General features: G+C 42.6%; 1 protein-coding gene across 9 annotated transcripts in view; it reads left to right on the top strand.

Moving 5' to 3' along the window:
- QKI (QKI, KH domain containing RNA binding) overlaps positions 1-22,530 on the top strand; it is a 185,370-nt gene that overhangs the window by 123,150 nt on the left and 39,690 nt on the right. For all 9 annotated transcript variants that reach the window (XR_010792940.1, XR_010792941.1, XM_066605422.1 and 6 more), the window contains exon 4: positions 9,527-9,670. Coding sequence is in view for 7 of the 9 variants with exons in the window: in XM_066605422.1 (XP_066461519.1) it covers positions 9,527-9,670 (144 nt within the window). In the remaining 2 variants the exon portion in view is untranslated. The remainder of the gene's footprint in view (positions 1-9,526; positions 9,671-22,530) is intronic.

Here is a 22,530-nt window from a genome sequence, read left to right as displayed (position 1 = left end):
AGAAACCTTTAAGTAATTGCGAATGCTACGTTAATGGCTTTTATGCTGGAAACAGCAGCTCTGACTTTCCTGGCAGCGACGTGTCGTCTTGGCCGAACAGTAACAGTTAACTTGGACAGCGAAGAATAATGCACAGATCCAGACTATAAATTTCCTGTTGTTTTATAATTTCTCACCAGTGTCTAGAAGTAACTTTTTTCTCAATAGTGTGCCGTTTTTGATTTCAGTCTTGTATCCCTGAGTGATGACTACAGTTTTGACAGATGCAGATGAATCCTCGGGTCAGGGTTGTACACTATAAAGATTAAAATAAAATGGATAACATTTAAAGAAAGCATCAATCTCGCTGTGTAGCTCTCCGGGAGACACATGGAGAATACTAATGGAAGATTGCACAGGTTGTACTCTTTACCGGCTTCAGTCGGCTATGTTGGGGCTTCTTGTTTAAATAACTGCTGTCGGCTGACACTGGATGATACATAGGAAGAGTGCTGCCTACAATCTGGGATCTGAATGGGCTGTTCGGGAAAGTAACCAAGTATCACTCATTTTTACCACCTTTATGCTTTACTATTAAGGAACCTTTAGAATCCAAGCAAAAGCTTGTTTGGTGAATTTTCTTCTATTTTCATACACAATAAAATCTATTTAAAGGGAACCTGTCATGTCCTATAAGCACCATAAACGAAGGTACGTTGCTTATAGGACAGGGAGCGAGGAGTCGGGATGTGCTTTTTAATAGTTACCTGGCTCCCTGTTCCCGTGCCGTCTCCGGTGGAGGCCGGGGCGCCGTCTCCGGTGGAGGCCGGGGCGCCGTCTCCGGTGGAGGCCGGGGCGCCGTCTCCGGTGGAGGCCGGGGCGCCGTCTCCGGTGGAGGCCGGGGCGCCGTCTCCGGTGGAGGCCGGGGCGCCGTCTCCGGTGGAGGCCGGGGCGCCGTCTCCGGTGGAGGCCGGGGCGCCGTCTCCGGTGGAGGCCGGGGCGCCGTCTCCGGTGGAGGCCGGGGCGCCGTCTCCGGTGGAGGCCGGGGCGCCGTCTCCGGTGGAGGCCGGGGCGCCGTCTCCGGTGGAGGCCGGGGCGCCGTCAATGGCTCTTTTCTTCAGGCAGCGTGAGCACGCCCACATTGTCTTCTATGAGAACTCCTTGTTCCCTGTCCTATAAGGACCATAACTTAGTTTATTGTGCTTTATAGGACTTGACAGGTTCCCATTCAGCAGAGAAAGAACTTGTAAATATATCAACAGTTAGCTCAGAGACATCCAACATCGAGCTATTATTACTATGGGTCACTATGGAGAGCACTATTACTATGGGGGCACTTTCTAATTGGGACACTCTGTGGGTGTATTATTACCTTTAGTAGTATTTTCAAGGCACTATTACTATGGGGAGGCTGTGGCACAGTAAACTTTAGTGACCCAACAAGCACTACTACTGTTGAAGGCATTTTGGTTGGCACTGGTACTTTTGCAGGCAATGTGTGGGAAATCTTTTGTTGGAGGTACTCTGCTTGGTACAGCTATGTAGGAGAATAGTGTGTGAGCACTATTGGGGGCACTCTTCTCACAATTATTTTTGAAAGCACTCTTTCTATCCGGGGCACTATCTATCTAATTATCAGAATTATTTCAGGGGCACTTAATGTGCATTATGTGTTTAGCAGTTATTTCTGGGGGACATTATGTCTGCAGTAAGATTACTCCAGAGGTGCTATTTGCTGGGCACAGTTATTTTTGACAGCACTATGGCTTCATTTCTGTAGGGAACAGAATCTTTGCAGCATTAGTATTTCCAAGGATGCTCTCTGTATGGCACTGATATTTCTGATATGTTCATGGGGGTTTGAGTAGAAAGAAGATGATGAGAAACTAGAATGACTTCAGTTGTAGGAGATGCCACCTGTGAGTCCTTGGATTTAAAGGGAACCTGTCACCACCATTTCACCCCCAAAACTGACTTTATTGGTCAAGAGGGAATGAAACCTCAATCACCATCTCCCTCGGCCATCTCTAGTTATTCTGAGATCTCGCGTCCAGGCTAAAAACATCTGTTTTCTACCGTAATTAAACAGTTATCAATCAGAAACCTTCAATACAGTATTTATTGATTTATTAACCGTTTTGTTCATTCCAAAATATTTTTCTCTAAGCTGAATACAGGATCTTGTAATCTAGCAATTGAGTGTTTTTTTTGTGTTTTTTCTATATCTGATTGACTACATTTAATAACCTTTTTAATTAGGGGATTGGGCACTGTTAGCTTTTTTTTTTTTACATATTAAAATGAACATTACATTTTGGGGATAGGTACGCTTAAACACAGCACCGGTTGGGTCTAAATGGTGCCAAACTATCAGATATTCTGAATTATTGGATGCATGTCGACAAGTATTTAAAACTCACCTGTAGCAGTAGAAAACCTTCAAGATTGGCATATTCATCATTGTACTCTGAGCATGTTTGGAGTGTGAAAAACACAGAAACCAGTACTGTAGTACTAGGCAATGACTGCTGTCAGATCCTTCCCCCCCACCTCTCCCCTAACATTGCTACCATTAACTACCGACACTGAGCAAGAAATCGCACAATTGGTGGAGTTACTTCCCTAAAAATCAAGCAACTATGGCAGTCACTCATCTTTGCAGGACTGCCTGTTCATAGTCGTGGCCAGAAGAGCTCTTGAACGCTTCCTGCCTCCATTCACTGAACCACAATCTCTCATAAGGAGTGATAGTCGCTGGGATGGATGTCGGCAGGGAAAATTCTGCCACGAAACCACCATGTGAACATACCATTAATGGTGGTGATGTCAGGAGAGAAGTGTGGGGGGGGAGAGCGCTGACGGCAGTCACTGCCTAGTACTGCAGTCCTAGTTTCTAGGTTTTCCATGCTCTAAGTTCAATGATGAACACTCTTATTACAATTCTGTACAGGAAGCCAGATCTAGACACTGGATTAACCCTTTCCAATCCACTGTCTGACATCTAAAGACATTCTGATTGAAGGCTGTACAGCTCCGATGTCGGAAGACGTCCGGCAGGGTATTCTTACTGTATATTACTGGCCGCTCTGTTGTTGAAGGCCTCTCCAGCATGTCACATACCGCAGTACTGGCTCTAACCAGCAGATGGCGCCATTGTATAATGGCAGAAAGAGAAAGCCCCCCCCCCTCACCCCCCCTAGGAAACCCTGAATCCAACATTGGATTGCAAAGGGTTAAAGCTGTTACAAAGTCCTCTTATACGTTGGCATAATTTTATTACCTGTACATTTTTTAAAGAACCTTTTTTTCCCTTCTCATCCTTTATTAATTGGTATTTTCCTATATTTTGGGCATTTACAGCCGTGTGAATGAATAGCTAGAGCAAGTGGAAGAGACCAGTGCACATCTGCTAGATGCCCGCTGTGTTTTCCCATTATGTAGTGTGAATAGACTATTTCTAGCCTTGCTCCGGGTCACAGAGGCCGCTCCTGAGTTGACCCATCTTTGATGTCCATATGCTTCTGTAGACCACTGTGGATGTCAGTAGGTAGGCCAGATTCCATTGATACATTACATTAATATTGTAACTTCCTGGCTGCTTCTTGAATTTAACCTCTCTATAGCAGTGGATAGGGCCATGATGTTTCTGAAATTCTAAATGTATACTTATTAAGCATTGATCTAGATATTAGCAGCTACACCTTCTACTACTTTTACAATGTACCAGATCATCAATTCTTTCCGAGTGCTTTAAACATGACATTTCACCCATGAAAACCCAATCTGGCTCAGATTCTTAACACTTTAGATTACTTTTCAGCTACGGGCTAATTTCCATGTGAACTTCAAGACAGAAGTGGCCTTTGGGTCATAAATTCAGTGCATTACCTGTGCATCAGCTTCCATGAACTTTCATGGCTGTTTCATCCCTAATGTTTCCCTTAATCTATTACTCCACGGTAGCCTTTCTATACCCTGTAATGTGTTTGCAAACTTGCCCTGATTGTCTTTCCTGGGCATTCTTTGCTACACAGCTTCCTCTGTGTGAACTCTTGCTATTAGAAGCACAGTAGGAGCAAAAGTCTTTGCTAATTTCCCTGGCTATAAATGCACAATTAAAACCGTGTATCAGCAGGGGTCAGGACAATCAGTGTGTTCTGACGCAGAGTCTTACAGAATTGCTGCTGCTGTTCAAATAGATAATTAGTGTCATTCCAAGCCTATTTCCAGGGCAGACCAGTGACTTATGCTCCCTTTAAAAGGAACATGCCGGCACCTGGACCATGTGCAACCATAAACTACATGAAACTGGATCGGTGACTCCACCGGCAAATGAATTTACCTGTGCTCTTCGGCTCACCAAAAGTGAACCTCCAACGTGAAATCAATGGCAAACAAATTGGGCCAATCGATTTGCTTATCTCTAATAGAGCCATAATGTAAATGTATCCACGCAGCGGCTAATAACACTTTTGTTTGGGAGGCTTCTTGCTCGGTGGCTGGTAGAAGCAATCCTCTGGGTGCTTCGCAGTGAACAGCAATGGATCTGTATTGTGCTTTGTGTCTGCGTTAACTACAGTACATCACCATGCGCTCCGAATAAACTACTTTTTCAATTTTGCATTTCCTTCTCCATGATTTATGGTCCCCTGTGCTGGACACATCACACTGGCAGTCAATTAGTGAGCTCTGCTCCCTTCTTAACTCACATTAATTAGGTTAATAATTCAACAATATTCCCTTATGTGCAAGGAATTACCTGCAAGTGATGATCGTATTTGCCTGCGTCGCTGAATTACTCCGGGACTGTACCTGGAATTCTCCCATGTGCGCGGGGTTTTGTTTGAAACTTCCTAAGTAAAATGCTCAAATGAGGCATCAACTGATTATCTGCTTCTAGTTGTGTTTGAAGGAGCATTGAGCTTTGCAATTTGAGAAAACTTCAAAGATGAAACTTACGACTATTCAGTCCTACTTACGCAACATCAAACATTGTTTTTGTTAATGCAAGTTTAGAACTGAGCCTCGCTGTCGCCGCAGCACTCCAAATATCTGGCTTTCAACGCGTTTTGATCTTCTCAATTCTCAAGCTATGGAAACGTGCTTCATATAGATGTTCCACATTGTGACAGAGCATACAGGGGGTCTCTTATGGACATCGTGGAATTAGGCCTTGCTATGAAAACCTTAGGCCAGGCTCACGCGGGCATAGGTTTACCACGTGCTATGCGGTAATTCGCAGGCAATCAAATACATTGCCTTACATTTGTGTGTATGCATTGTGTAATATGTGAGTGCAAAAAATAATGCAGCATGTTTTATTCTGCTGTGTGTTATAAGTCAGAGAGCCCATTGTTCTCTATGGGTGCATAATCAACGCCATCCATATGGGTGACTTGAATACGTGCCGTTGCGAAGCGACAGCGCAGGAAATTTAAACACACACAAAAAAACAGGAAGACTGCGCATGACCGCGTGAGAGGCCCTGTCATACACCGTACAATAGCGCTACCATACGAGGCGATAGGCCGGGTCACCAGTGTTACGGTCCTGTGAGCCCGGCCTTAGGCCCCCTGCACACAAACGGAAATTCCATGGCTGGATTTCCCGCAGAATTTCCGCCCGTGCCCGCCTGCATAGTATTGCATTACAAAACGCAATCCTAAGCCGACTGCCATGATTTGTCCACGTGAAAACACACGTGGAAAACTGCGTCATGTTCTATTTCTGTGCGGGGCTCGCAGAGACCCGACACAGAAATGTCAGCAATGACGGGCCGGCTCTGTTCTGCGCATGCGCCACTGCATAGCAGAGACCGAAGACACTGGGAGCGGGTGAGCCGCAGGTCTCTGCAGGGGCACAGGTCCGCATGCTGCTACAAGAATTCTCGCAGCACGATCCCACCCGGCCGTCTGCAGGCGGCTTTAGGCTGGTTTCCAACTAGAATTTAGGAAGAAAGGAAAGTGATCTGGGTTGCTATGAAACAAATATTTGTATTTTATGTGTTTTCGGTTGATGTTTTAGGAGGGAGTTGAGAGAGCCGGCTATTGGCCAGGTCAGCATTCAGCCTACAGATATTAATATTCTGGCCTGCCATCGCTGCATTTAGACATGACTATTATCATTCAAAAATCATTTAAGCGCGGTCTTTTTGTTTGTCGTTGTCTTATTTGCTCCCTCACTTATCATTACGTTTAAATGTTCCCCGCTCAGTATTTCACATACAAATGTAGAACACTGAACGAAAAGCGAACTATTTGCAACCATGATCTGCCTGTCTAAATAGGCTGCACAAATGCGAATGACGTAGTGGTGACGTCACTTGCTCTTTCAAACTAGAATCGGCTTGTTTAAAATGGGCATTATCAAGATATAGGAAAGGTAGGTTAAATCTATTCAGGTAAATACTATCATGTTTGTTCTCAGACATGCTACATTAGAACCCATGTACATGGCCATATCCGAGATCTGTACAATGGCCCCTGGAAGTATATTGTAGTCTTATGTTTGGTTTCCCAGTATGGATGTAGCAGAAAGTGTACCTTGTTCCATTGGGCACGGTATTACAAAGTTGCTGCTTTGCTAGAAGTGATGCAATATTTCTGTAATATATGGTGCCGTACTGAGGCAAGGAGAGCCTATATATACAGCACGGACTACCGCAGTACAGCCTTCTGCACTACCAGTTAATGGAAAGCTAGACTTCTCTCTGATTGCTTTTCAGCTTATCGCACATTAGAGCCTGGTTACTTGTAAGCAGTTCAGCCTTTTTTGTACCTCCAAGTGCTGCCTTTTTTTCAGCCAGTGAGAGCCTAGGGCTTCAAAACAAGGCTACGTGCAAGACATCTGAAGTGTGACGATAAGACAAAAATCTGCCGCCTCACCCCTTTCCACAAACGCCTGGCCATACACAACTCAGATGAGCGCGGGAGCTAGAGGTTGCTATACACCTTGCATGTCAGACAGCTATTCCTCCCACCCTCCAGGACACGGGAACACTTAGCCGATGGGGAGAGAATACACTGCTGTCAGACATGGCAGCAAATATTGTATGAGAGCCAAGGATTGGGCAAGTTGAAATCCAACATGCCTGTTCCTTCTTTCCCTGGAAGTGCTGTCAGGGTAGAATCGGGACACTTCCTACAAATGAGATGGTCGGTCCTGCTTACCTGATAGCCATCTAATGTGTATGGGCACCTTTAAGAGCGCTGACAAGGCAATTGGAAATGATATAATACCGGTGACAGAAGTTGTCAGAAGAGATTGCTTCAAGACCATGTGATGCCCCCTCTCCAGCCGCGTCTGTCCTCTTCCATGGACTACTTTTATTTTGTTAAGGCTCGCAAACAGAAGTAATTAAAGTGGCTGCATGTTATTTTTTTCCTTGGCTCTTGCTACATCTCGTAGGTCATCTGACTAACTGATTAGAGAAATGCTGCATGCATCTAGTGTTCCGGTTCCACAAAGAAACTGCGAGGAGGAAATGCGCTAATGATACTGGAAATTTCACTTTGACAAGCTGAGTAAGCAAACGTCTCGGACAAATGTCTTTTGGCAGATGATTTGGTGGAAGATTAAATTGTGACTGTGTGCACATTGGGATTCAGCTCCTGGATTGTATTTATCACTTAGCCAAGCTAACCTGTTCTCCTTACCGGCCCGCTACAAATCCCTGCTATTTCTTCAATAACAAATCGGATTGTCCATCTGTAGTAATCTGTTGCCTTTATTGAGATGTGCACATCATCTGCTCTCAGAGGAAACATGCTAAAGGGGAATACAAATAATAGCCTGCAGTGGGGACTCTCGGGGGAAGAGCGGACGCTTGTAATAAATAAATGAGCATGATTCAGGCTGTAGCGATCAATAGTGGCCACACAGCCCAATCATTTTCCATCAACTACGGCACGTCTTGTTTAGATGAAAGTGCCTCATCTTACGGCGGCTCTCTAGTCGAATCTATTTCACCTGCACAGGTAATCCTCTTTATATAGCGCCAACATATTCTGCAGCACGGAGGTTACATGTGCAGACAAGATCGGACATTAGAGTAACATCTGATCAACAAGGATTAGAAAAGGAGGCTCTTCTATGTGTCCAACCTAGTCACCAAGTACAGTGCTCAGCGCAGAGCTGATTGGTTGTAGGTGGTCCCGCTACGGCTAAATGGTAGTTCTGGTGCCACAACACAATCCATCTGGGGAACTGGAGCACCCCATGTCCGTCAGCTCAAAGCTACATTACCTTTCTCATGTGCTTGAAAATAACATACAATTTCGGCCATGGTTAGTAAATTTTGGCAGGGCAACATCAAGCCATGTATGTCACACCTTCCATTGGGGTCGATGGGTTGATTGCCCTAGTACTGCGTTAAAAGCATCTGACTGACTACTCCTCTGAGGAATTTAAAGGTCTCTTTTCTTCTACGGGAATGGATGCTGGGTGTTCGCTATATTGGTGGTCGTGGTGTGGGTAAAAGTTTTTTGAAGTTTTTCTTTTACTTGTTCTGATATCCCAGGCTGGAAATCTTGGCTTCTCTTGTTGGGAAGTCTGTAATGTTAATGATGCCTTCTTATTTTCTTTTTTTTAAAATTAAGGCTGCCTGCACACCGCCAGATTGGCATTGCGGAATCCGAAGGGGCGTGTGCCTCCAGATTCCGCAGCAAATACCTTCCACAGCATGCTATGAAAAAGCGATCTTTTTTTTTTCCTGCCCACGTGTAGAAATGAATGTCAATTTTCCGCTCACGGGGGGAAAAAAATCACATCATGCTCTATTCCTAGGCAGATTGTGTGCGAATGGCTTCCATTGGAAGTCAATGAAAGCCGTTCGACCTGCGGCTTCGCAATCATCATTACGGAAAGGTAGCGGGATCTGCTTTATCGCCTAGCGACGACACAGCATTATCTGTACTGTGCATGTGCGCCGGCTGGTACATCCGCAATACAGATAAGAAAACTGCAGACAGGTATGCGGGGTCCCTGGCTGGGCACCAGGTCGAATTCTACTGTGGGATCCCGTATGCGGAATTTGACGCATCCCTGTGCAGAAGACCTAAGTGTAAAGATTTAAAGGGGCTCTGGTGACCACATACTGTGAAATATTTCAATTTGTTTCTCTCCTCTCTTTTATACTGTGCTACGTAAAGCACCCAATACACGTTCCTTTAAAATAAAAAAGGTAATGGAAGGTGATGTTGATATGTGACAACACATCCAGTTGCGCCAAGCATCTACTTTTATGTGCATGCATGCCTGCACTCACTAGATTTGATAGGCTTCCATTTGTTTAAAAAAACAAAATCCTCCAGCAGACGGTCCAGGTATTTTTTGTTTCCAGAAGAGTTGTAGCTAATGAATTGCTGTGCATCCTCTGTTCTGTATGTACCTACAGTAGCGTTTGGATGTTCTCATTCTGCGACGCAGGACGTACGCAGTTGTGCTCTTATTTGTGTCAACTTCAGATTGATTTTTTTTTTCTCCTACAAAAGCGTAATAGACAAAGTTTGTGAGCCAGTTCTTCTAATATATATCATTTTGTTTATAGGAGGAGCAAAATAGAGGAAAACCAAACTGGGAGCATCTGAATGAAGATCTGCATGTACTGATCACAGTTGAAGATGCCCAAAACCGAGCAGAAATTAAATTAAGAAGAGCAGTGGAAGAAGTGAAGAAGTTGCTGGTTCCAGCAGTAAGGAGAACTTTAATTATATTGTATAAATACATCTAAATGGATCGATCGTTGTGATATTGGGGCAGCCAGTGTGGGTGTTGCTCAGCCTGTGGCCGGTGACGTGCACTGGATGTTTCCTAGTCTTGGCTTTGATTGTATGCTTGCAGGTGGTTGGTATTCACAGTGCATGTACTTGAAGTTGTGTCCAAATCACTGATTTTGGTATCACGGTTTGAATACAATTCATAATGGAAGTTCAATTGAATGTCAAGTGAAATGCCATCTTTAAAGCCGCTGATAATATTTTAAGAAATGGTTTTGATTGCTAACATTGAAAATGCCCCCTCGTTGCTCCCATAATGCCCTCCGATCTGATGATTGGTGGTCTGTGTAACTACAAGGAAATTGGCATTCTCTGCAGACCTGTAGATATTTCTTGGCTTTCATTTACTTATAACGGGGAAGATTTTTGCTGTTAATTGCTGTTTGATGCTTTTCCACAATATAGTCTTCACAGCTGCCCATATTAATGGGGTTTTCCAGGGAAAATACTATTGATGATCTAGCCTTAGGATCAGAGGCGTAACTTGAAGCTTCTGGGCCCCGATGCAAAACCTGTAACAGGGCCCCCAATTATAATGCTTTATTCATAGTACTGGGCTCCGTATATAGAGAAGAGGGGCCTTATGGGCCCCCTAAGGCTCCTGGGCCCGGGTGCAACCGCATCCCCTGCATCCTCTATAGTTACGCCCCTGCTTAGGATAGGTCATCAATAGTTAACCAGCTGAAGTCTGCCACTCAGGACCATGGCTGATCAACTGATCAGGCACCTGCTGACAGTACCTCAAATACACAGAGGTCAGAACAGAAGCTGCTGTGTAGTGGCCGACACTTGTAACTGCAGCCTGGGGTTTCATTGAAATCAATGGAAGCTGTGTTTGCAGTTGCTAGCACTGGCTGCTACACAGGGATGGGAGTAGCAGCTTCCACTCCGACCCCTTTGCATTTGCTGTGCTGTCAGTGGCCGCTCGAAGAGCCTCGTGTGGCGTAGAGTGTTAAGGCAGCAAAATCCAGTCCTAAGCTCTTGCTCACGACCTGGAGGTTGTGGGTTTAATCCCCACATGAGTTAAAGTAGCTGGCTCAAGATTGACTCAGCCTTCCATCCTTCTGAGGTCAGTAAAATGAGTGCCCAGCTTTTGGGGGTAAAGATGACTGGGGAAGACCATGGCAAACCATCCCGCAAAAACAGTCTGCCGAGAAAGCGTCACAATGTGACGTCACCCTAGTAGTTGGTCACGACTTGGTGCTTGCACCGGGTGACTTTACCTTTTTACAGTGGGCACCCATCATCTCAGGGTCCCAAGTGGCAGACCCCAGCCGATTAACTATGGATGACTTATCCTGAGGATGAAAAACCCCCTTAAATAATGGTTTTGGTGTATGACTTTTCTCGTCTTAAGACCTACAGTATATGGCCTTGCCACACCATCCCATTCTATCGGATTTAAATTTGCTTTTCTCTTGATATACCTTCCCTGCACGCTCATTCATAAACGGAATCATTAAGTATCAGCTCTATTACCGGAATGCAAAGGTCATTTTGTGTGGCTAGCCACTACAGAGCAACTCGCAAGTCAGATTTTATTGATTGTTCATTCAGCCTCTGACGGTGTGAGAGTATAACATTCCTGCAGCCTTTTGCAAACTAAACACCCTTTAAACAGCGGTCTGAAGGATGGCGAAGAAATTCCAATGGGCCTAAAGCAAGCCGTTAAAGTAATGCTACACTTTTGAAGCAGCATGTTCAGGTTCAGTGGATATATATCAGCTAACAGGAGCTTCAGGTGATATTTCTTCCTACAGTGTGGTGTAAAATGTCTCGTGGGCCCCAGGCCTATCAACCAATTCTGTGTAATGTTTATGTAAGCAGTTCTGTCTTTGAAAACTGTACACTTGGCACAATCATTTAACTGGGATTCTTAGGAGTCTTATCTTCAGCTTTTCTTTGGCCTTTTTTTTTCTGTCCCAATTTGACAGACTACTTGTGCTGTTTGGCTGAGGACTTTAGGAAGATGCTGTTATGGACTGCCTTTTTGGCTAGGAGAGGTGTTAAATGACGACTTGCACCTATGGACTCTCATGTGAAGGAATGTTGTGCGCACCATATTGTCCCCGCTTGCTATGGATTGGAGTCCCCGATCTTCTTTTGCATTGATGTTGCAGATGGCCTTTCGAGCTCCAGAAATCAAACCACCTAAACCAGGTTGTTCTTCCAGACGCCATTCGATTCTATTATTATATGACATATATGTCTATACACTTCCGTTAAATTCTTTTCTCTCCATTTTTGGAAAGTTTAGCTTTTTTTTTTTTTTTACAAGGTGTAACGAAAAAGCCTCAAACCTTCTGTGCTTTTATGGAGAAAGTATGTAGACGTTTTAAATGGCACCCATTTCCATTCAGACGTATATTCAATCTCACAGGTTCTAATGCTATACTTTGTCCATAAGCCTAAGACGGTGACATCTGCTAAATTGTTTTTTCTTTTCAGCTTTTCTTTTTCAGAGTGTAAGAAAGAAAGGCAATTTCTTTTTCTATCCCAGCAATATAGACATGACACTGTGGTATTTCACCGATAGTAGAAATGTGAAATTAGAGCTCACACACCTACAGATTAATGTATCAACACAGTGAGATTGAGCCGCTTCTTCGCGGGGCTGGAAGAGTATTCTTTGAAGAGATTTAGGCTGCAAAAATATCAAGGATAATAGCCTAGTATTTCCAATGCCAGTGTTGAAATTTGGTTAACTATTCACGGTTCACCTTATCTAATCGCACGCAACCGTACGAAGTACGAAGCCCGTGATTTTTGGATTGGCCATCCATTTCTTGGCGGACATATTTTTATGTTGTAAGTGTAGCAATTTTTTGTTTCTACAGCTGCAATAAAATAGGGGTGATTTTCATTGAAGGAGGGGTATAATGATTGACCCCGCCACCAGCATCTCACCGCAAGCCTGCTTTCATTTGCGCCCTCGTGATCTGCATTGAGCGTTACTTATCTTGATCCCCCCATTCCTTCCTCTTCTCATGGCGAAGGGTGATTAGCAGCTGAATGCTTTTCAGTTTGCTGTTTACTCTAAGCTGAAGCATATGATTTTCTGTCTAGGAGAGACGCAGCTAGAGTAGCAGCTCAAACGGTTGGGCATATTGTGTGCCTGCCAGCAAAATATATACGTGGGAGGGAAGCATGAGTTTATACTCTGGCATTTTCTGCACTGTTGGACTGTGCTACATTTAGACTCCTGATCGGATCACTTTACTGGATTACATTTAAAATGTGATGCGTGATCATACCATTATTCATTAGGAATTTAATTAACACTTGTGTTACCGCAGCTCTTCCAACTCTATATATACGCTTGCTTCCTTTCCGTTTCCTCATCATTCAGAAGGCTTTTTTTTATTTTTGTCTTTTTTTTTTTTTTTGCTGCGTAACATTACTAGAATTTTAATTCTAAATCCAGTTCATCTAGAGATCCTGACATTTTGGGATGTTGATATGTTTCTAAGTATAGCCCTTACTTTAAAGGGAGCTTGTATGTCTCCGTGTACTGCTCAAAATAAGCGCCCACTAAACTTGGAAAGCCCCGTGAAATCAATATTGGGAAAATTATGGAGAAATTGTTGGATACTTTTCAGTAAAGACTTTCATGATTACTGATCAACACTGAAATTGTTACTGACTTAAAAAGGTCCTAATCTGTAGTATTGTGGTGTGCTGATCACGAATATGGCCATGACAGAAGGTTATTGGCTCTCGTTTTGAAGATATTAACCAGAGGCCATTACTGTTGGCATGCAAACAATTATTGCAGATTACATAAAAATAGAGCCAACTTGCATTTTGACTGTCTAAATTTGTGAGCACCCAGCTTGTTCCTTGCACTGCTGTGTCTATATTCTTCTTCCAAACAATTGTAACTTATAAGCAGGCATTAACAGATGATTTAATCAGGCCTGAATTCTACTTCCACTCTCAAATTGTTTGTTGGGAAATACAAGGAGCCACAGGTTTTTCAAGATACACCAACCATTTTGTTATTTTTGGAGATTGGCCACTACCAGAAGTGTGTGGCACGAGTTTTTCCCCATCTTGACAATGGCTATACTTTGCCTCCATGGTGACAATAAACACACTTCATCAAGTATACTTGTTTATGGGTAGGTCAAAACTGGAAGATATCTTATGTGTTGGGCCACGTTTAGCATATATTCATGTGTGGTAGATTTGTTGAAGAAATGTTTACAACTAGGTGGTCCATTCATCTGAATGGGGTTGTTTCTACACCAAACCTATGGTTGTCTTCAATGGGTCAGTTGCAGGAAATTCTGCAACAAATCTTCAGCTGGCTCTTATAAGGAGAGACACCTGCATTTGACAGACTTGGGTTTGCTGGCCTCCTAGGACACCATGACCTGCTCATTTTTTATAGTTTATTTTTGATCAGCCGCCCACTTTTATTGGAATGCTTAAAACTCCTCATTGATGTGACCATACATTTATGTTCTAGTCTGCTGCAGGTACTGACCTGTATGATGGCTTTTTAAAAGTAACCGGACCTTTGTAACCACCACTTGCATTTGTGACGATGGCTGAATTCACCATTTTTGTTCGTACACCAAAATATCAATTTTTTAAAAAAAATAATAGCCCAGCAAAAATTGTTATAGCATGAGCTGTACAGTAAAGGCCCGGTTACACACAACGATTATCGCTCAAAATTCGTTCACATAAGTAAATTTGCGCGATAATCGTTGCGTGTAAATGCAAAGCCACCATGCACTATTCGTTTACTTGTCTATTGCTGAGGTTCATCCTGCATAAAAATAGTCGCTAGTGAATTTGCTTTTCGCTTCCTTTAAATAACATTTGTTAAAGGCCTTTTTGCACCCAACAGTTATCGCTCAAATGACCGAACAACTGAACGAATCGACAATTTTTTAGCATAAAATTACAATACACATAATTCCTTGAAAGCATCTGTTTCCCTCATTAGCTAAAGTTAACTCAGTACTAGTTGTTTGCTCAGGTGGGTGGTTGTTTACGTTAGCGATTATCTGTCTGGCAGGATTCCATTGTCTTTTCCCAGCATGAGTTAAAAAAAAAGTACTCATTATGTATGCAAGGTAAACACAATGAGTACATTGTTTACTTCCCTCAAGTCGTCAAGCTGCTCAAAAGACGGAATAATTCCCATTTAAATGGAACGAATTTTGAACTGCCTGGCTATTTTTATGTCGGCTAAAAACCTGCCATAAACGACTAGTGAACAAATAGCGCACAGCTGCTCGCATTTACACAAATTTGTTTGTTTGAATGAATTTTGAGTGTTGTGTGTAAATGGGCCTTGAGTCGTTTGAAAGACTGCAGGGGGAGGGGTGATTGTTTTCCCGGCTAAACACAATGACTCATGCAGCAGAAGACAATGGCTTTTCTTCACACTAGCTAAAAACCTTCTGGCCAGAGATTCCTGGCATAAACACACACCACCTGAGCAAACAACATATACAGTGTTTACTTTAGCAATTGAGCAACATGGAGAGGATTTCAAACGATTATCTGTAGTTTTAAATGTCCAGTATTTGTATGCAAAATAGTTGTTAATTAGTTCGTTGAAACGACAATCGTGTGTAAATGGGGCCTAATATAGCTGTTTAAGGTTCTGGCCTTAGGCTGCTTATAGCCTTTATTTTTGACGCTAAAGGTTACTTTACATGGGGCGATTATCACTCAAATTCTCTCTGGAAAAAACAAATTCGAGTGATCGTCCCATGTACACGGCAATGGGGCACTGAGTGACAAATTGCTCACTTGTTAGAATCGCTTGTTTTTTATCAAAACTAAGACCCAAGCAACTATTGGTCCATGCAAACAGGAGCCGCTCACCGTTTGAGCAACTCTTATTTACTGTGAATGGAGGCAGGTAAGGCGGAACGATTCCGAACCACACTGCCTCCATTCACTTGAGCGACTATTGCTGTTTTGTAAGCACATGTGTGACAGTTGGGTGGCCGACCGTGGGGCCACCGTCAGGCGCTTATGTTCCTGTCAGTCATCCTATGTAAAGGGTTGTTGAAGCAAGAATGGGAGAAGTGGGATTGGGTTGTCTTGGTTTAAATGAAGCCGATAAGTCTTCATTAGGTTTGGGAAGGATATATATAAGTATTCTAATAAGTGAGAGACTTCTATTTCAGTGAACCTTTTCTGTGTGTTTGGTACATATCTGGATATGAGAGTTCTGTACTTGCTCCTGCGTATGGGAAATGTCCACTTAGCTTCCAATTTTGTTACTCAAATGACATTATGCTAAAAATGTACAAGATAGGCATCGCCCTAGCACAGCATGAATCAGGCTGAGGTACATCAGTATCACAGCAGGGCGGCATTCTTGATTTATAGGAGAACCTTATTTTGACCTTCGCTCATCTGTGTCTTTTCTATGTTTCGTTGGTTTTGTAAGCATTGTGGCATAGAAAATCTAGGCATGCTGTGCAGCTCTTTAAATGGCTTCCATTACATATACAAAGTGATGATTGTAAAGCTGGAAAATAATTCTGCGTACAGATGACAGGGATGTTGATTACCTGCCCTTTAATATAAGGTTTAGTTCACACTTATTCATCCTATTATGCTAGGCCACATGATGTATACAACGTTATTTCATTCGACAAAACAAGATGCATGAAAACACTCATTCCAGATTGTGAACTAGTAGGATTCTGAATTAGGTTGCAGGAAACACATCTGAATCCATTTGAATTACTGTATATACTCGAGTATAAGCCTAGTTTTTCTGCACATTTTTTTGTGCTGAAAAAGTCCCCCTCTGCTTATATTCGAGTCAGGGAAGGCTTTAAAAAAACCCTCCATACTCACCTCCCAGCCGGCGTCTGTGTCCCTGGTGGCAGTGTGGCAGGCTGCTTGAATTCTCTCCGCTGTCACCCCCCGCCGTCCTCTTTGCTCGGCCCTGTCATCACTCTCCGGCACTGTGTAAGTAAGAGCTGTGATTGGATCGAGCGTCAGCCAATCACAGCCATTGCACGATCATTCACAGCCAATCAAGCTGCTTTAGAATTCTCCCGGCTGTCATGTCCCTGCTCGGCTTTCAAATCCCCCGGCTGGGAGGTGAGTATGGAGGGTTTTTTTTTTACCTAGTATATACTCGAGTATAGCTCGGCTTATACAAGAGTCAATAAGTTTTCCCAGTTTTTTGTGGTGACACTTATTGTCTCGGCTAATACTCGGGTCGGCTAATACTAGATGTATTACTCTCCTAAGCTCCCCCCTTCTTACATTGGGTCTTTTCCAGTAGTCAGAATAGTTAAGTCTCCAGCGTTCTCATTCTTTATCAGTTGATGGGTTAAACAGTGATGCCATAATGGATAAGCATTGGTGCCTGTGTTTCTAGATTTCTCTGAACAATCTGTCCTCATTCAGTTTTAACAGAACAATCCCCAATGAGCTGTACAAACCTATCCAGACATAATGTAGTGTTTCACGTGAGTGCGAAGAAAGAATGACCGCAGAAATGCACCCTTCTAAGGCTGCGCTCACACGGGGATGATTTCCAGCAGAATGTCCGCAGTGACATTCCATTGCAGATCGGCCGCGGAATGCCTGCCTCTAAATCCGCACCATTTGGTGCAGGTTTCATCTCTAATTCCCGTGCGGCATTCACCTCCTCATTGATAGAGGGTGAATTCCGCAGCGGAGACGTTGACATGTTGCGGATTCAAATTTCGCAGCGCACGTCGCTCAACGCACAGGTTTTGTGCTGATTATTTCCACAGCATGTGGATGAGACTGTATCTGCAACAGAATTTCCATGCGGAGAGTCTGCAGGGAAATTCAGCCCTGTGTGAACCGAGCCATAGAATTGCAGATGACTTGTCATGTTTAGCAAAAGGAAAGGCCATTGAATGTACGGTAGTAATTGATGGTGACCACGTACAATAGAAGTCACAGACTCTTTAAACAAAGCATCTTGAAGATGAGAAATGCACTTTGCCCTGGATTTAAAAAAAACAAACCTAAAACAACGTAAAATAACTGGTGATAAGTTGAAAAAGTAAAGAGGTTTAAGGACATAAAGGCTGAGCAACAAAGCATCTGGAGATGCACTGCCTTTCTTGCACTGAAACGCCATGTAGCGTATTGTGGACCGCATAACAAACGAGATCCTTGTCCAAATCTGAGCTATTCCACTGAAAACTCCGAAAGCCAAATTGAAGCCAGCTTAATGGGTTTTTAGTCAAAGAGGACCTACCTTGGAAAAAAAGCAAAACTATTCTTGGAAGGGTTGAAGAAAACTTCAAGTTGCATGATGGATGTACCTAACTAAACATGAGGATTAAACACTCTCTGGAAATACTCATTGTATGAAGACAAAAAAAATGAAGCACCTAGAAGTTTTTGTTTTGCTACAAAATTTGGCATGCAGTTACATCTCAGGCAGTTATGCAACTATATGGAGCCTATATGCCTCTGTGCCCACCTGTATCACATCTTGCATCCAACCTAGAGGCGGTACAACAGGGTACTAAAACCACACTTCAAGTCTTCCGTTTTTCGCAATAAATTATCCATTTGCTCTGATTTTGCAATTACTTATCAATGTTATAATCGCATATAGAACGTTTCATTCAGTTGGAACAACTCTTGGGTGCTAGATTTTTATTTGATAATGAGTTTACTATTCACACCGTAAGACCAAGGTAATCTAGTCTTTATTCCTCCATGAGAATTTTAGTTGTTGGTGTTTTCCTTTAGCCACAATAATTGGCCACCAAAAATGAGGGCTTTGTATTCCGGAGTAGTAACCGACATTTGGACAATTTCTGTGTTCTGTCAACTGTGTGTCAGGCCGGTTTAGAGATTAAAATCAGTCTGTAACGCATGCAGCTTGCCCTGTACGAGCCCTATAAATGTGATATTTCCAGACGAGCTGTCGCAGGACAACAAGGACACAGCTGTCTGACCTATACTCGAGAAAAAATGGCTTCAACTCCGCTCGCTTTTCATTCAGCTATGACTGTTTTGAGAGCAGTTTGTTCACTCTTAAATACACTTGACCTTGAAGATGCTTGCTTTACAATGTTGAAGAGACCAGTAAATGTGCTGCAGGAGTATCAGCCTGGGTGATACATATTCTTTAATTGTTATGGAAAAATAACAAGTATCCTATTTATTGTTATGTATAAGCAGTATATTCTATGGCACAAAACCACAAACTGGGGCCATGGGCCCTTCCATACATTCGGCAGCTACGGAAAAACTACGGAATTTGATTGTGACTCAGATGAAACAGAACTTGCGCTTAATCGTGTCTTAGACCAACTGTTGGCTGCTATTACAATGTGTCACACTTCTTTGACTGGCAGGGGAGAAGAGGTCCACATAGACGTTGGACTACTGCAGCAAGAGCTTTAAAACCTGAGCGATGGGGTCACTACTACAGAGGAGCGCATATCGACTATAGAAGATCGCACAGCTAATGTTCTTGCATTTTTTTAGGACTTGGACTGGAAAGTAGACTTCTGGAGACAGAAAATGGAAAACCTGAGGAATCATTGGTCTCCCAGAAAGAGTCAAAGGTCCATGTCTACATGACTTTATAGAAAAATGCTCTTTCTGGAGGACCCATTCCCGATGGCGTTTGCGGTTGAACAAGCTCACCACGTGCTAGCCAAACATTCACTGCCGAGATCTTCACCGTGGTAGTTGCTGGCACAAACGCTAAATTGCAAAGACTGAGATTTGGTGCTTCAAATGCTTTGCAAAGCTGGTGAAATCAAGTTTGAGAAAACAGTGGTTTCTCTCTTTCCTACTTTTCGCCTGGAGCATTTTTTACAGTAAATCAACAACTGAGCGCTACAAATACCATATTTTGAGGCACACCCTACTTGCTTGAGAATCGTAGATGGTGAAAAGATATCCTTTTTTATCACACCAAAGGAAGCTGATGAGTGGCTTAACGCCAGACGCAGAAGCGACAAATGATAAACGTGCAGATACTTAAAAAGCCATGGGTTCAGTGGAGTGGTCATTCATATCACACTTCGTTTTCCAGAGGGGTTTCTGTTTTAGTGCATAAATCTCTGAGATGGGAAATGCTCCAGTCGAAATTTGATCCGGAGGGGCGATATGTTTTGTTAGCAGCTGATATTAGTAATGCCTTTTATGTTATGGGTATACATAACCCACCGAATGCTTCAATGGATATATTGCAGGAGGCAGCCACATTCACAGTCTATTTCCCCAGGGCTTGCTTAATATGTATGGAAGATTTCAACCTGCTAATGGACCCGTACATAGATAAATTTTCTTCCCAACCACAAGGAAATATTTCTTGAGCACCTACAGCCTTCCATAAACTTATTTTAGAACTGGATTGATCTGTGCAGGGACACTTGTCCTAATACGTGTATTCATGGTTTACCCCACATAGAACAACACTTTCTAGACTTAATTGTGTTTGGTAATAATATATCCATAGACTATCTGACTAGAGGAACCTCCGATCATTGTCCCGTGCTCTTAATCTTCAACCTTGCCAATCACAATAGCTATGGTAAGTGGAGAATCAACCCATTTTGCTTGCAACGTAAAGGGGACAGATCGGATTCCAGATGAACTGCCAGTATTTATAGGAATGGAATGGTGGAGACTCCGACCTGTTAAGATGGGAGACTCTTAAAGGGAGGCTGTGGGGACATGACTGGTTCCCTTAAGGCTTTTTGAGAGGATGTCTTAAATGCTTAATCTTCTTTATTAAGAGAGACTCAGCCCGGCTGGAGATGGAAATGAAAACCCTACGTCGCACTCAAAGAGGCTATGTTTTTGGATGATCCCTCTGAGGATAACGGAAACAGGTGGTTACAGACTGATAGAGAATATGCTCAGTTTGTCAAAGAGCCTTAGTGAACCTTCTTTACAAAGCAAACACTCTTTGACTTGGGTAACCAATAGAGTAAGCTTCTAGCACAGTCACGCAAAATTCTTCCTCTCCTCCTATTTTACGGATTAAGATGACAAGTAGGGATCTGGTACAGGAGTCTATTCTAACAGCCTTTCCTGAGTACTATTCGCAGTCGTATTTGCCAAAAGCCTAATATTCCTCAAAGGAGTTAATGTCTATTTAGATTATACAGTCTTTCCTACACTCTCCGATAATCAGGTTACTTACCTGGATGCCCCAGTCACTATAGACAAGGTTACATCTCTGTACCTGAGGAAGTATATCGGACATATAGTGATCTTCTAGCTCTGTAGTTGCTCATCAGACTGTCCAGTGACTGGGTACCCTCCCCATATCACTCAACGACTCCACTATTGTGATATTAAAGACTGACAACCCCCCAGAAGACTGCCGTTTGCATTGGCCAATTAATTAGCTCAATATAGATTGCAAAGTCTTATCTAAAATCTGAGCTGATGAAATAAATATGGCAATTTTGAGCCTCATCCATCCCGACCAATCTGGTTTTACGCCAGTGAAGTACTTGTCTGATAAAATCAGATGGGGGGGAAAGTGGGTACCTAGTTGGGGTGGCACACTCAAGAAGGTTGGGCCCTGGCTGCATTGGATGCAGCCAAGGTTTTTGAGTCTATAGAATGACCATACCTGCAGGCAATATTGAAACTATAGTTAAATTCAGAAACCAATTTCAAAAGTGGATCTCAATTATAAAGAAGTGGCCTAGAGTACATATCCTAATCAGTGGCATGCTATCTCTAGCTTTTACACTTGGCTGAGGGAAGAGGCAAGGTTGCCCTTTATCCCTACTGCTGTTCACACTGGCAATCGAGTCCTCAGCACTTAACCCCTTAGTACCATAGCCTGCTTGCACCATAAAGACCAAATAAGTTTTCAGTCTTTTTAATTCTCATTCCAAGAGCCATTGCATATTATTTTTGGGTTATATATAATGTACTGTATAACACTTTTTTTTTTTTTTTAAATACAGGATTTGGGGAAAAAATCCATTAGTTTTTTGGATTTCATATTTACGACGTTCAGCGTGCAAAATAATTCTGGTCTACCAGATTTAAATAAGGTTTTAGGTTTTTTTTCTTTCTCTTGCAATTTTTGTACACCTATATATAAAAAAAAAATTCTGGCATGGTTTTTTAAGTGTCCGTCTGGTATATTATATTAAAATTTGTGGGTCAAAACCAAATTTGTATGGTTTCCATGTATTTTTTTTTTTTTTTTCCAAATATTTTTTTTTTCTATTTAAAGTGCTGTGCGAGTGGGTTTGTTTTGTGGAATAAGTTGCACCTGTTAATGGAACCACTTGTTCATCTATACAACTTTGTAATTGCTTTCTGTTATATTTTTGTACGGCGAGATACGTTAAATTATTTCTGCCATGTTTTTTTCAAATTCCTTTTCACGGCTTGCACCGTGAGGGTTAAATAATGCACCAACTCTTTTATTGTAGTTATGATCGCACAATATCCAATTAGTGGGGTGTTTTTATTTATTTTACATACTATGGGGATAAAGGTGGGGTTTTTATTTTTTTTTTATTTTTATTTTTTTTGTATTTTTACTATTCTTTGTGTGAATGTTATGGGGTTAAAATCCAACAAGACCCGCAATACCAAGTGATTCAAATGGGTTAGATTAAAAAAAAGTATAGGTTTTATATATGCCAATGATATAGTAGTATTCCGAAAGTGGCCAAACACGTCACTACTACACGCAATAAATATTACAAGTTTGGGGAGTTTTCAGGTTTGCTGGTAAATTGTCAGAAACCCTTCCTCATGGCCTTGTTTTTTAAAGGAGCTGTAGGGAAGAGTTCTCCTT

This window comes from Eleutherodactylus coqui, chromosome 1 (assembly GCF_035609145.1).
Source record: "Eleutherodactylus coqui strain aEleCoq1 chromosome 1, aEleCoq1.hap1, whole genome shotgun sequence".
NCBI classification, from domain to species: Eukaryota; Metazoa; Chordata; class Amphibia; order Anura; family Eleutherodactylidae; genus Eleutherodactylus; species Eleutherodactylus coqui.
The sequence above is the reverse complement of the archived record's forward strand: the minus strand, read 5'-3'. Positions and strand labels throughout refer to the sequence as shown.